This window comes from Lipotes vexillifer, unplaced genomic scaffold (assembly GCF_000442215.2).
Source record: "Lipotes vexillifer unplaced genomic scaffold, Lipotes_vexillifer_v1.1 scaffold965, whole genome shotgun sequence".
NCBI classification, from domain to species: domain Eukaryota; kingdom Metazoa; phylum Chordata; class Mammalia; order Artiodactyla; family Lipotidae; genus Lipotes; species Lipotes vexillifer.
In genome coordinates this window covers 1,903,127-1,915,967 of record NW_006769686.1, presented here as the reverse complement: position 1 = coordinate 1,915,967, position 12,841 = coordinate 1,903,127, and the positions used below count along the sequence as shown (strand labels likewise).

Genomic DNA, 12,841 nt, shown 5'->3' with positions numbered 1-12,841 from the left:
ACCCATCGCCTCCCGGCTGCCGCCGCCGTCGCCGCGCTCGCCCTGAAGCCCGGGCCCCCGCGCGCACCGGCTGGCCCCGCAGCCTCGTCCCCTGGCCGCCCCGGCCCGCGGTAGAGCTGTCACGATGCAGCCGCCCGCGCCCTCCCGCCTGAGGCTGCTGTTCCTGCTGCTCCTGTGTCCGGCGCACGTCGGCGGACTGTGGTGGTGAGTACTGCGTCTGACTGTCCCCGCGGGGCTCCTGGAGCTCGAAGGTGGGGACCTCGGGACCGATAGTGGGGCTCTGAATTGCGCTCCTGCCGCCTCCGGGCTCTACCTGTACGCAGAGCCCAGCCGCCGGGCAGCTGGAGACCTGAGGGGGAGGTGCGTGCCGCTCCTGCCAGCCTCCTCCAGGGGCACTTCTGAACTGCCACTTAGATGTGCCCACACACCCCCGCTCCCCCCTTACATTCTACTGTGTTTCCTTCTCCTGTGTCCCACCCCAGGTTATGCGCCCAATCCAGGTCATCAAGGAATTGGCAGATGGGTAGGAAAGACATCGGGGAGACGGGCAAGATCTGTAGTCTGAGATCCGAATAAAAGAGTCTGTGAGGAGGGCTTTGGATTTAGGGGAGGAGGGCTGGATTTGGGGAAAAGAGGAGAACAAGGTGGGAAGCCACAGGCAGGAAGACTCAAACAGCTGCCTCTTCCCCGCCCTGCTTTGCCCACAAACCCACCAGCTTCTGTCTGGGCTCCTCCAGAGTGGGCGGTAGGGGCAGGAAAAGGAGTGTAAAGGGGAAACCGAGTCAGAACCTTAGCTTTCTCTACTTCCTCCTCCCCGACCAAAGAGGAGGAAAGGCAGGAAGGGACCCAAGCCTATGCCCTTCCATATGTAGGGGTCATGGGTGAAAAAATGTGCAGCTCGGGACGTACTGGGAACCGTGGAGGGTCCTGGAGGAAGGGAGGGAGGCCTGGCCAGCCAAGGGTTGGGGACGTCTTCCCAGACCTAGCCTCTCGACTTGGCCTTAGCTAGAGCAGACGCCTAGGCAGCTAAGGTTGAGGGAACTTTGAGTCTTGGGAGGTGGACAGAGGCTGGGGAGGTGGGTGCCCGGCCGGGACTGCTCAGAGATCCGGATCCCGTAGACTTTTTTTTCCTTCTCAGTCTCAGGAGCAGCAAAGACTCGCCCGGAATAGTTGTGTTTAGAGAGGAGGGACTTGGACAATACCGCTGGTGCATCAGCCAATCGTAAGAAGGCAAGGTCTTGTCTATTTGCATATCACCATGTCACTGGCTGGATTCTCTACCCTCCACTCCTCTCCCACCCCGGGATTTGGAAGAAGGGGTGGGGCAGGCAGATCCTTCTCTTCTAGGAAGATAGCTGGATGCCCACACAGGGAGCTGCTGGCCACCATCCCACTTCCATGATGTGGGAGAGAAGTCCCTCAGGGTGTCGCTGAGGGGACAAACTGAGGACGACCGAGGTCCTGGCTAGGGAACATGCGTCCTTTGATCCTGACTTAGAATAATGCTGTAGCAGCTTTGAAATAGACAGACCTGAGATCTAATCTCCCCCATTTGTTAAGCCTGTGACTTTGGGCAAGCCACTTCTCCCTGTTCCCAGATGTTTCAACTGTAGAATAGGGAGTCAGTCCCCCTAGCTGGCAGGCTCCATAGGAGGATTATGTGGGATGACCTACAACATAATTGGACATTAGGAGGTGCTCCTAAATATAAGTCTCCTCCTCGACACCCCAGGTTCTGGCCAGAGTTCCCATGGGTGAAAAGGGGGATTAATTTAAATGTCAAATCCAGGGTCCCCAGCAAAATTTTGTAAAGGGATCTCTACCTCTTGTTCCCCATGCACACCTTTCCTAGCTTTGCCCTTCCTCAAGGTATGGGGACAGGGGTCTCTCCCTGATGGCTGTTGCCTTCCCTTCCCCCTGCCCCATTTGTCCCAATTTTCTCATCCTTCCAGTTAAAAATACCACTTCCTCCATGAAGCTGTCTCTCTGTCTTCCCTCCCTTGCCTTCTCTGTGCTCCCACTGCACTCCATGCATTGGGCAACTATGCCAGTTATGCATTTTACTGACAACCATCTCCTCTTGGGTCTCTTTTCCCTGCTCCTGGAAGGCCAAGCGTTTGTCTTTAGGGCCCTGAAGACTGAAGGTGCTGGGGACAGTTTTATGGAGTGTTGCTGAGTTCATCTTTCTGGGGTTTGTATCCATGGGGGTTCCTTTGTTTAGGAAGGGCTGTTGGGTGGGAACCACACCAGAGGGAGAGAGACTTGGTCCCTTGGAGACTGACCCTGAAGCTGGAAAGCAGGGAGTGGGGGAGGAGGTGAGGAAGGCAGGTGTGGGAGGACACAGAGGCCTTCATGGCCACAGCTGCAGGGCGAGCCGGGTGAAGAGTGGGGGGTTGGGATGATAAGGTGTCTGGCGAATGCCTCACTCAGATGCCTCTGAGAGGCTCCCGTCATTCTTGCCCCCCCGACCCCGGAGGCTTCACCATAAGTAAGAGCTTCTTCAGGCCAGGAGACTCTAGGCTCTGCTCCCTGATGTCTAGGACTGGTTTGCTGGACCTCTTCTCTCTGCTTCTCAGAGAAGCCAGGCCAGAGCTCTAGCAGTGGACAGGAAAGCAGCTGGCCTCGCAGCAGCCCAGTGAAGTCCAGGCTGACATTCCAGCAGCAGCCAGGCTGGGAGGAGACAGGACCCCAGGAACTCTGAGCGACTGGACTGTCCCGGTTAGGAAAGGAGGGTCCTGGAGGAGAGCGGCCCAGGCCCTGGAATAGGCTCAGGGACCTGTTGGCTCCAGGTCCCGGAGAAGTTTCCCTTCCACTTTCTTTCCCCCTCCCCCATCTTCTCCGATGCAATGCATGCTTTCTAAACTCTGCCTCTGGCCTCTGTCTGTCTCTCTCCCATCTATAACCATATCTTTGTGAATTGCAGAATCCCAGATTCCAGGACACTGGCCAGGCTCTCTTGAGGTCATCTTGTCCAGCTTACTGCCTCCAGGCCATCCAGCCTATGCTCTGGCCCTGACAGATCCCGTTCTGGTCATCAGCTCCCACCTCTCCTATCCTGCTCCCTGCCCCCCTTCCATCCTCCCCCAGGAAGTTCTTCTCAATGTCTGACCCATCTTTATTTATACCTCCAATCAGTGGGTGTAGAAAATAGCTCACTCTCACAGAATAGCCAGATCAATCTCCCTTCTCCCTTCCTCTTTCCTCTTTCTGTTTTATAGCTTCTATGAAAGAAACTAACCCTCCCCTTGTTCCACTAGGAAAAGCACCACTCAGTCTCACTCCCTTCCCCCATCTCATCTTGCCTCCCTTCCCTATGGAAACAGGAACAGAGGCCTAGGACAGCCTCACCTCTGGTCCCTCGGGGAAGCAGGGAAAGGACCCAGGCTTCTTCCCGACACCCCGGTTTTCCAGTTGTGACCCCCCCACCCTTTCCCATCCCCTCTTCCTCTGGGGCCCCTAACCCTTCATGGGCACTCCTGTGGCTGGGCCCCACAGGCTTAGGATGGGGCGGGGGTGGAGTGGCCGTCCAGCACCCCTTCCAGGCCTCCCGCCTTGGCAGCTTCCCCTGGAGGGAGACAATGGGGCTGTGAGCAGAAAAGGGCAGGGGCAAAAGGAGGCTGGCTTGGTCCAGGCCAGAGCATGCCCTGAGCCCACCAGAGTCCTGGCACTGTGACATTTCCTGCGGGGTGCAGCCCCCTCCTGCCCGTTCTCATCAGAAGCCAGGAGTTGGTGGCGGGAGGTCAGTGGGAGGCTTGATCACCAGGGCCCAGTGAGGGGGATTCCAGAGTGTGTACTTTGATGGAGAAATCCAGCTGTGGAGGGGATGAGGCGAGGGTGGGGCGGGCAGCCAGGCCTCGGTCAGGCTGGCAGTAGGGCACCCAGCCAGCCAGAGAAGGAGGCGCTGGGGAACGCAGAAGCCGGCCCCTGGGGGCTGGAGAGGGCGCCCTCTAGCCTGCGCCTTCCTTCCTGCGGGGGGCGGGGCAGGGGTGAGATCTTGGGTGCTTCCCCTGGACTGCCTGAGGAGGAGCTCGGGGTTGCGGGGTGCGGGGGGGGGGGCAGGGAAAGGTCGCTGGGAGGGTTCTTCACCCGCTTTCCACCTGGCCTCTTTGGTTGGTTTCTCCGGCTTGGAGCCCTCTGTTTAATCCAGAACTTAGATCTAGAAAGGACTTAGAGATCATCTGGTCCAATCTTCTCACTTACAGTGAGAATTCTAGCCAAAGCTCAGGGACAGGAGGTGACTTGCCCAAGGCCCCCCAGAATGCAAGTCGCTGAGGGTTGGGACCGGGAGCCCACCTCCTGCTGAGTACCGCACCCTTGTGTGCTGTGGGGCTCAGGAAAGGGGTACGGGGCCTTCCACGGGCCCCTTCTGCTCCCGCATCCCCACCCTCACACAGCGCCCCCACCTCAGCGTGGGAGAGCAGAAGGCACATGACGGATGCTCGCCGGCACATCCAGTGGATGGTCACTGTGTCCATGCCTTTGCCTCCCACAGCCCTGACCAATGGGAAGCCCTCTTCTGCCGTGAAGTCATTCAGGGCAGGGAAAGCCCCTGCCTCTTCCAAGAGCAATGAGGAGGAGAGAAGTGTGAGGAGGTGGGAAGGGCAGCACCCAGGACAGGGCAGAGAGAACCAGATTGGGCTGGGGTGGTGGGGGGCTGTGGGGAGGCAGGGGTTAATGGAGCTGGGGCATCACTGGCTTTGATGTGGTGGTCGGGGAGGGGGGAGGGACGGGGGGAGGGGGAGCAGTAATTACTGAGTTAGACAGAGCAGGACAGGACAGGCGGGCCGGGCACAGGCCCGGGCCCAGCTGCCTCAGCAGCCGTCAGGCAACATTTTTCTGCCCCTTCTCCACCACCCACCTCCCCCACCCCTGTGCAGCCCCCGCCCACGGCCCCAGGGCTCAGGGCTCCCTCTGCTGGCTCTTGGGAGTGAGGGTCAGAATAAGGAGTGTGGGGAACTAGTGGTGGGCTGGCTGTGAGACCCTTCAGAGGAGCAGGCATCAGAAGGATCTGTGGTCCTCTTGGCCTCAAGAATCCACCGACCGAGGAGCGCTCGATGGGGAAGGGAGGGGTCCTGGAGGGCGCTCCTGGTCCACGGGCTGGGCTGACAGGGGAGGAGGAGACACTGGGATCCAGGCTAAGTAAGGGCAGAGAGTTGGAGAAAAGCATGTTCTCAGGAATTCACAAACGCTGCCTGATTGCCGTGTGCTGTGCAGGCCCCGGAGATGATTAAGGGTGTGAATGGGAAGACAAAACACTTGAGGAAGTCCACTCTCTGGACAGGCTCTTTTCACATGTAACCTGGGAAGTAGGCAGGTATTATTTATTTCCATTTTACAGCTGAGGACACTGAGGCTCAGAAGGTTAAGTTTCATCATCCGTTCAACCAATGATAAGTGCCAGCTTCCCTTGCTAGGGACTTGCTAACATCCTAGAACCAGCAAATGGCAGAGCCCAGATCCAAACCCAAGTCCGATGGATCTTCAAACCCCTGAGTGTGTTCTGCTGATGACGTTTACTTCTTCCTGAGGGCCTTGTCTCGAATGAGTTCATATCTAATTGGAGAGGGAAGACAAGAAAACATGACAAAATAATTATGCCCCTCGCAGCATAACAAGCACCCCCCAAATGAGTGCCACTTGGAGTGATGCAAGTGGCGGAGGTCAGTGAGGGCTGGGGCCCAGGGGAGGCTCCTTAGAGCAGGTGGGATCTGAGGTGAGTTTGGAGAGATGCTGGGTGAGATTTTGATGACTTAGGGGTGGCGAGGGGTGGCTCTGAGTTAGCCAACCCTGCTCAGAGTAAGGGCTATGTGGAGGGTGGCATGCGAGGCCACACGAGGTATCCGAAGACCTCAGGTGGCCGTTTCCTCCAGTCCCTTTGGTTTTTAAAATATTCACCTAAATTTCTCGCAGCGGGGATCCCTCCACTGAGTGGCCAGGGTCAGTCACCTCTCTTCTCACCTTGCTCACCTGTACAATAAGGGTGAAGTGGGTAGAGCTGGACTAGAGTATCTCTGACATTCTCTTCCGCCCTCTGAATCCAGGGATGGAAAGGTAAGTTAGGCCAGAAACCCGGGCCTCCAAGGCTTAGATCTACAAATGTTGTCAGTAGGAACTGGCTGGCCCCTGATGCCACCTCACTTGGCTATTTATTCTGCCAACCAAGGTCCCTGGGAGGGAGATCTTGGCACAGGCCATGCCAGCTAGAATGGCCAAACCCAGGCTTGTCCCATCTTGTCTACATACTGATTTCTTTTAGGGCTAGTCTTGTTTTTTCTATGCTGGAGTGGCTATTTGTTTAGGATCTCAGAGCCTACATGTTATATATTATATATTTCCTATCACCACTGTGCTCCAGCCACCGCCCCCGCTCCAAACACGCAGATGCTCGCAAACGGGCACATCCTCTCTGGGCTGATCTCAGACCGATGCTAACTCAGAGGCCCCGACAGCAGAGTTCATTCCCTAAAGAAGCAGAAGGGAAGGAAGGAGGGTAAAGGAAGAAGGGAGACGGGGGAGTTCTTTCTTGATGCTGTTAAAGATGGTGTTAAAGTTAGAGGGGATAATCAAGCCTCTCTTGCCAACTCCTCATTTTTCTGAGGCCCAGAGAGGGAACTGATTTGCCCAGAGTGGCTCAGCTCACCCAGAGCTGACAGAGCCAAGGGTACAAAAGCGAGGACTGTTGTTTTGCCCAATGCTCGTCTGCCAGTCCCCTTTGGAGTTTCCTTTCCTGTGACTTGAAGATGGGAGTGAGGACAGGAGGGCAGGGAACAAGCTAGTCCCTTGGGATTCTAGCCGCTACTATTGCCCATCCCTCCTCCTGACTGGCTTGTAAACAAGTCTAGTTCCCAGGCAGCCAGCCAGCCTGGGGAGCCAGACCCAGACCAGAAACTGACTCTGGGGCAGCCCCTCAACGCTGTGAAGGGCCAGCCAGCCCCACCTCCTGGAGGGCCCTGCCTCTCATGCTCTTCTTGATTATTCTCCTATCTCAAGCTCCTGGGAAAAAGACAAGGTCAAGAGGTGTTTCCCTCTCTTGCCTGCAAACCCACACCATCTCCTGCTTTCCTAGTGCAGGAGGAGGGAAAGGAGAGGGATAGGGCAGAGTAACCTTGGGAAGATAAGGCCAGTCAGCCTTGGGAAAGCAGGGAGTTAGCAGAGGGCAGGATTGGGGAGGGGAGAGTGGGGAACTTAGTGGCATGGGGGTGGGGCGGTGAAGATGGGTTTGCAGGACCCCAGACTCCCAGGTGGAGTTCTGGACATGCAGGTGGCAGAAGAGGAGCTGGACAGCTGTGGGCAGGCCCGCTTCCCTGCCTCTGAATGCAGCTGGGGAAAAAGAAAATGTTTCAGGAAGCTAATTAGGAGTCATGAAACCACATGTGGACGGGGGCCTGGGCTCAAGTGAGGACCTTAGATGGCTCATTCATTCATTGAAAAACATGTATTAAATGGTATTCATTGTAGTATTATAGTAATTGTTCATAATATGCAAATTTTCATTAAAAAATGGGAGGGGGGGAATACAAATTAAGTAGCAAAAAATCTGCCATGGGAGACAAAAGAAAATGACAGTCCTAACTCTCAACGTGCTCGCTCCATAGTCTTATCTGCCGACCTTGTACAACCATGCTGGAAGCTGCCCCCCAATCCTTTTTGTAATGAAGTGGGATAAGTAGGTGGAAGGGGGAAGGAGAGAGAGAGAGAGAGAGAGAGAGAGAGAGAGAGAGACAGGTAAGGACAGGGCTGGGGCTGGACCTTCCCAGGCTACAGTTGGAACGCAGTGATGGGCAGGTCCTAAGCATGGAGGAAGGAAGGTCTGGACTATAAGTCTGTCCACTGAGGAGAGAACCTTGGCTCCTGGACTACTTGGGTTGGGGTGATGACAATAACCTGATAGGGTGGTGGTGTGTGTGTGTCACAGGGGGTGGTAGGAGATCTTAAAGGACTGAGCTTACACATCTTCCTGCAATCACATCTTCAAACAACTCACTCCTCAGTGTTGAGAAGTTCTAGCTTAAGACCTAAATTCCTCCTGCTGCTATGTAAGCCCATTACATCTCCTTGCTCTGGGGCCAGAACGTGCCTAGTCAGCACGTACCTACAGAGCAAATGGGGACAGTGGGGCGGATGCACACGAAGGCTAAGCTGAAAAGTAGGCCATCTTGACCTTTGGCACCTATCCACCAGCATTTTCCTCAACATTTTCTATCTCTTGGTGCCGCTTCTCCCCACCCAAAATTTTATTCTGCCTTCCGCTAAAGGGTTTCTGAGTGGTTTCAAATTACCCTCAGCGCCCCAAGTGCTCAAATAAGAGCAATCCAATTAAAGTGGTTCCACCCAGGTGTCAGTACCTAGCCAGTATAACCTTCAGGGTTATGGTGTATGGCAACCAAATGTCAGCGCTCTCCTCAGAATGAACGAAGGCTGAGAACAGAGGGATTTCTGAAAGTGTGTGGAACTTCTCAGAAGGTCTTTACCCACCAAGCCAAACAGCATCCCCTTCCCCAATCAGTTACGGTTACCGCCATGCGCTGGGCTTGGCTTGCTGCCATCCTGCTCTGAAAAAGGCACAGACCTTGGAGCAGGAGAAGGGTCAGTGTCACTTACTTTACAACAATGCTTCAGAGACTCAGTCCCCAGTTCCTTCCTCCTGCTCTCCTGTGCAGGGAAACAGGGGATATCAGGGTGGGAAGGCCCACTTTAGAGATCAAAGCTTCACCTTCCTATTTGACAGAAAGAGAAATCTGGGCTAGAGAGAAGGTATGACTTTCCTCAGAGGCTCCATTCCCTAGCCACTCTAACATCCTGTGGCTTTCTATATCTCTGGGATTGCCACTACTTTTCTAGCATCAGGGCTGATCAGCTGACACATCTCCAACTTGTGGTCCACTAAGACCAGATCCTTCTCTGTCACTGTCTACTTTTCTTTGGTATCTCTTTATGATATATACTTTCTTTTCTTTGACAGCCTTCTTGATCTTTCTTCGGTTAATTTCTTCCTTGTCTCCCTTTTGGGCTAGGCCTGTTGAATTTTAACTTTGGCCTACCTGGTGCCAGGTGCCTTCACTTTGAGTCAAATTCCTATAAGGATTTATTAATGAAGATGTACACAGAAGGTTAATACTGAATCCTTGCTCTATAGCAATTTCAGTCTAGTACCTAATTAAGAGGGGACACACAAATGGAATAGTAAGAGAACCAGACAGGATAATCTCAATTTCAGTTGCGGGGAGCTGGTGGGTGAAGAGGCATGTCACAGCTCCTGGCTGTGGGCTGGGCAGGGCTGGTCTCCCTCCCCCTCACCCAAGCTCTTTGAGTTACACCCCTGATCCGCTGTTCTTTGCTTCCCAGGGCCGTGGGCAGCCCCTTGGTCATGGACCCTACCAGCATCTGCAGGAAGGCACGGCGGCTAGCAGGGCGGCAGGCTGAGTTGTGCCAGGCCGAGCCGGAAGTTGTGGCCGAGCTTGCGCGGGGCGCCCGGCTAGGGGTTCGAGAATGCCAGTTCCAGTTCCGCTTCCGCCGCTGGAACTGCTCCAGCCACAGCAAGGCCTTTGGGCGCATCCTGCAGCAGGGTCAGTGTGGGGAGGAGACCAGGAGGGGGCTGCTTTCTCTTCGCTGGGGGATCAGAGGAGAGGGTGGAGGTTTGGGTAGGCTGCCGGAGCCCCACTTCTCCCACGGGTCAAAGGGCACCCTGCCCTGATCCTGTCTCCCAACCCCTCATCACACTGCCTGGCCCACCGAATTCCCCCAGTACCCAGCTTTGGTCCTGCTGTCTGACTGCCCCTCCCCGCCCCCGCAGACATCCGGGAGACGGCCTTCGTGTTTGCCATAACGGCCGCGGGCGCCAGCCACGCGGTCACGCAGGCCTGCTCCATGGGCGAGCTGCTGCAGTGTGGCTGCCAGGCGCCCCGCGGCCGGGCCCCGCCCCGTCCCCCCGGCCTGCCAGGTACCCCTGGGCCCCCGGGCCCCGCGGGCTCCCCCGACGGCAGCGCCGCCTGGGAGTGGGGAGGCTGTGGCGACGACGTGGACTTCGGGGATGAGAAGTCAAGGCTTTTTATGGACGCGCAGCACAAGCGGGGACGCGGAGACATCCGTGCGTTGGTGCAGCTTCACAACAACGAGGCGGGCCGGCTGGTGAGTCTGGGCAGTGATGTATAAGGGTGTGTGTGTGGAAATGCGTGTGTGGAAATGTGTGAGTGTGGGCAGCTTTGAAAGGATGTGGGAGAGTGTGGTATGTGCGGAGGACTGAGTTTGTGGAAGGGTGTGGGGAAGTGAGGGTGTGAGTGAGGGTATGCAGTGTAGGAGTTCGTTAATGTGTGCAGGGGAGCCAGCGTGGCCATGGGGACCACTTGGGAAGACTGGCTGGGGGCCTGGATGGGCATGTGGGAGGGGAAGTGGCCAGCCTAGAAGAGGGAGTTACTTGGGGGGCCTAGGAGGGCCTGGGGCTGATGGCCCAGTAGGCAGGGTAGGGAGGGGACACCCAGGGAAGAGGACCCAGGGCCTTTAGGGACCTCAGGTAGGGAGGACATACCTCTGAGACAGGACATGTGGGGCAAAGCTTGGGGTAGGTAGGGAGCTGGCTGCCAGGGCAGGGGCAGAGGAGGGAGACAAAGGCTGGGGATGAAAGAAAGGATAGAGGCGAGGTAAAGGTATGGGGTCTGGAGAAATGGGCTTGGAAAGGAGAGAAGAACAAGAAGTAGATCCTGATGGTAGAAGGGGGTCAGGCAGAGGCCAGAAAGCTGTGATTGAATCTGGGCACTTAACTGGCTGCCCAGCAATCCCAGACCAGTCCCTGTCCAGAGCCCTGGCAGCCTCTCCCCTTCCCTCTATGTTGATGAGGGTCCCATGAGCTCCTGTTTAGGGACTAGAAGCAGTCTGAGTCAGATGTCTACAGGAGGCGATGCGGGGAAAGAGAAGGGGCCTGGGAGAGGGAGGGAGATGTACAGGTCTGTAGATCAGGTTGGCCCCTGGACTCTGAGCTTCCGGAAATGATCTTCCTGGGGCGTCTGACCCCTTAAATCTCTAGTGGGGTTGTGAGTCTTTGACCCCAGCTTCAGACATAAATAGTAAATAAAGGGCAGGACTCCTGGGTTCCAGTTCTCAGTAGTGCATCCACAGTGGGCCCTCCTGTACCGTATACCTCAGTTCTAGGTTGTGCTAGGGACCCCCCCCCACACACACACACATCCTATGTCTTCTAGGGTTCCAGCCTGAGGCATTGGGCAGGGGGGTGAGAGGGGGATCAGAGAGGAATGTCCAGACAGGCCCACATACCTGTCGGAGAGGGTTGGGGAGGGGTGGCGGAGACAGAGCCCAGGCGGCCTGCTCTGCCTGGGGCCCTGAGGAGCAGGAATGAGGGGGTTGGCCTGGCAGGAGGAATAGGGTGCGAAGCTGCCACCTTCCCCACCCGCCTCCCTGCAGGGAGAATCTCTCCCCTGCTGTCCATTATGCTTTCTCCCCCATTCCCTGGCTTTGGATCCTGGAGTCTCTACGCTGCAGACTGACCCCCACTGCCCACTTCTCCTACTTCTCCATCATTCTTCCTCCTCCTCTCCGGGCTGTGGGGCCCTTGATTTCCTCCTCCCCACTCTGCGCTCTCCTGTTTCGTTTGTTTCTGGTCTGCTCTTTTCTTTCTTTCATCCACCACTCTCTCCATCTTATTTTCTGTCGATCTTCTGGGCCTCGCCGCGTCCCGCCTTCCGGATCTGTCTCCATCTGCCCGCGCCTCTGCTCCCCGCAGGCCGTGCGGAGCCACACGCGGACCGAATGTAAGTGCCATGGCCTGTCGGGTTCATGCGCGCTGCGCACCTGCTGGCAGAAGTTGCCCCCGTTCCGCGAGGTGGGCGCGCGGCTGCTCGAGCGCTTCCACGGCGCCTCGCGTGTCATGGGCACCAACGACGGCAAGGCTCTGCTGCCCGCTGTCCGCACGCTCAAGCCGCCTGGCCGCGCTGACCTACTATACGCCGCCGACTCGCCCGACTTCTGCGCCCCGAACCGGCGCACCGGTTCGCCGGGCACGCGCGGCCGCGCCTGCAACAGCAGTGCCCCGGACCTCAGCGGCTGCGACCTGCTGTGCTGCGGCCGCGGCCACCGCCAGGAGAGCGTGCAGCTCGAGGAGAACTGTCTGTGCCGCTTCCACTGGTGCTGCGTAGTGCAGTGCCACCGCTGCCGCGTGCGCAAGGAACTCAGCCTCTGCCTCTGACCCGCCGCCCGGCTCCCCAGACTGCGCGCAGAGCCGCCTCTCGGCACCTGTGGGACCTCTGGGCGCCAGCAGGGGGCGTTGCCAGCTTTCACCTGGGAAAGTCCATCACCCAGGCCTCTCTGGAAACTGTGAGGCGGTGGGGCTTGAGATATACGCCCGCTCCTCAAGGCCCAGGGCACCGGAGGAGCCTCCAAGGGGCGCTCCCGGGGGCTTCTGGGGGAGACTATACAGACCTTCTCTCTCCTCGGCCCCCAGATAGAAACCAAAGAGCCAGTTTCTAGGCCTCGGGATGCGGGGCTCCTCAGAACTGCTGGCCATGGGGTGGGTGGGTGCATTTAGTATCAATAAAAATATTTAAATCAATAGGACTGGGCCCATAGTTTGGAGGAGGGCTGCCATGGGGACAGGCTCTGAAAGGAGTGAGTAAAGGGAGACGGTTTTGATAGAACTAGCCTCTCAGGGGTCATCACCCTGGTTCCCTATCTTCCCCCTGCCGGACTGGGCTCTTCTGGCAACGAAGAGTACCAAATCTCTCCCTTGGCATTCTTCTTGTTCTCTCTAGTACACATCTAGGGCTTGAATCTGCAGGCTGGGGGAGAACTAGGATGCCTCTTTAAAGGAGCAGGCTGAGAGGGTCTAGGGAAA

General features: G+C 56.9%; 1 protein-coding gene across 1 annotated transcript; it reads left to right on the top strand.

The window, feature by feature from the left end:
- Positions 1 to 5: 5 nt before the first annotated feature.
- Positions 6 to 12,555, top strand: WNT6 (Wnt family member 6). The gene is made up of 4 exons (XM_007445840.1): positions 6 to 204; positions 9,346 to 9,566; positions 9,794 to 10,128; positions 11,735 to 12,555. The coding sequence occupies exons 1-4, from the start codon at positions 125 to 127 to the stop codon at positions 12,194 to 12,196; spliced, it is 1,098 nt and encodes a 365-aa protein (XP_007445902.1). The 5' UTR covers positions 6 to 124; the 3' UTR covers positions 12,197 to 12,555.
- The last annotated feature ends 286 nt before the right edge of the window (positions 12,556 to 12,841 follow it).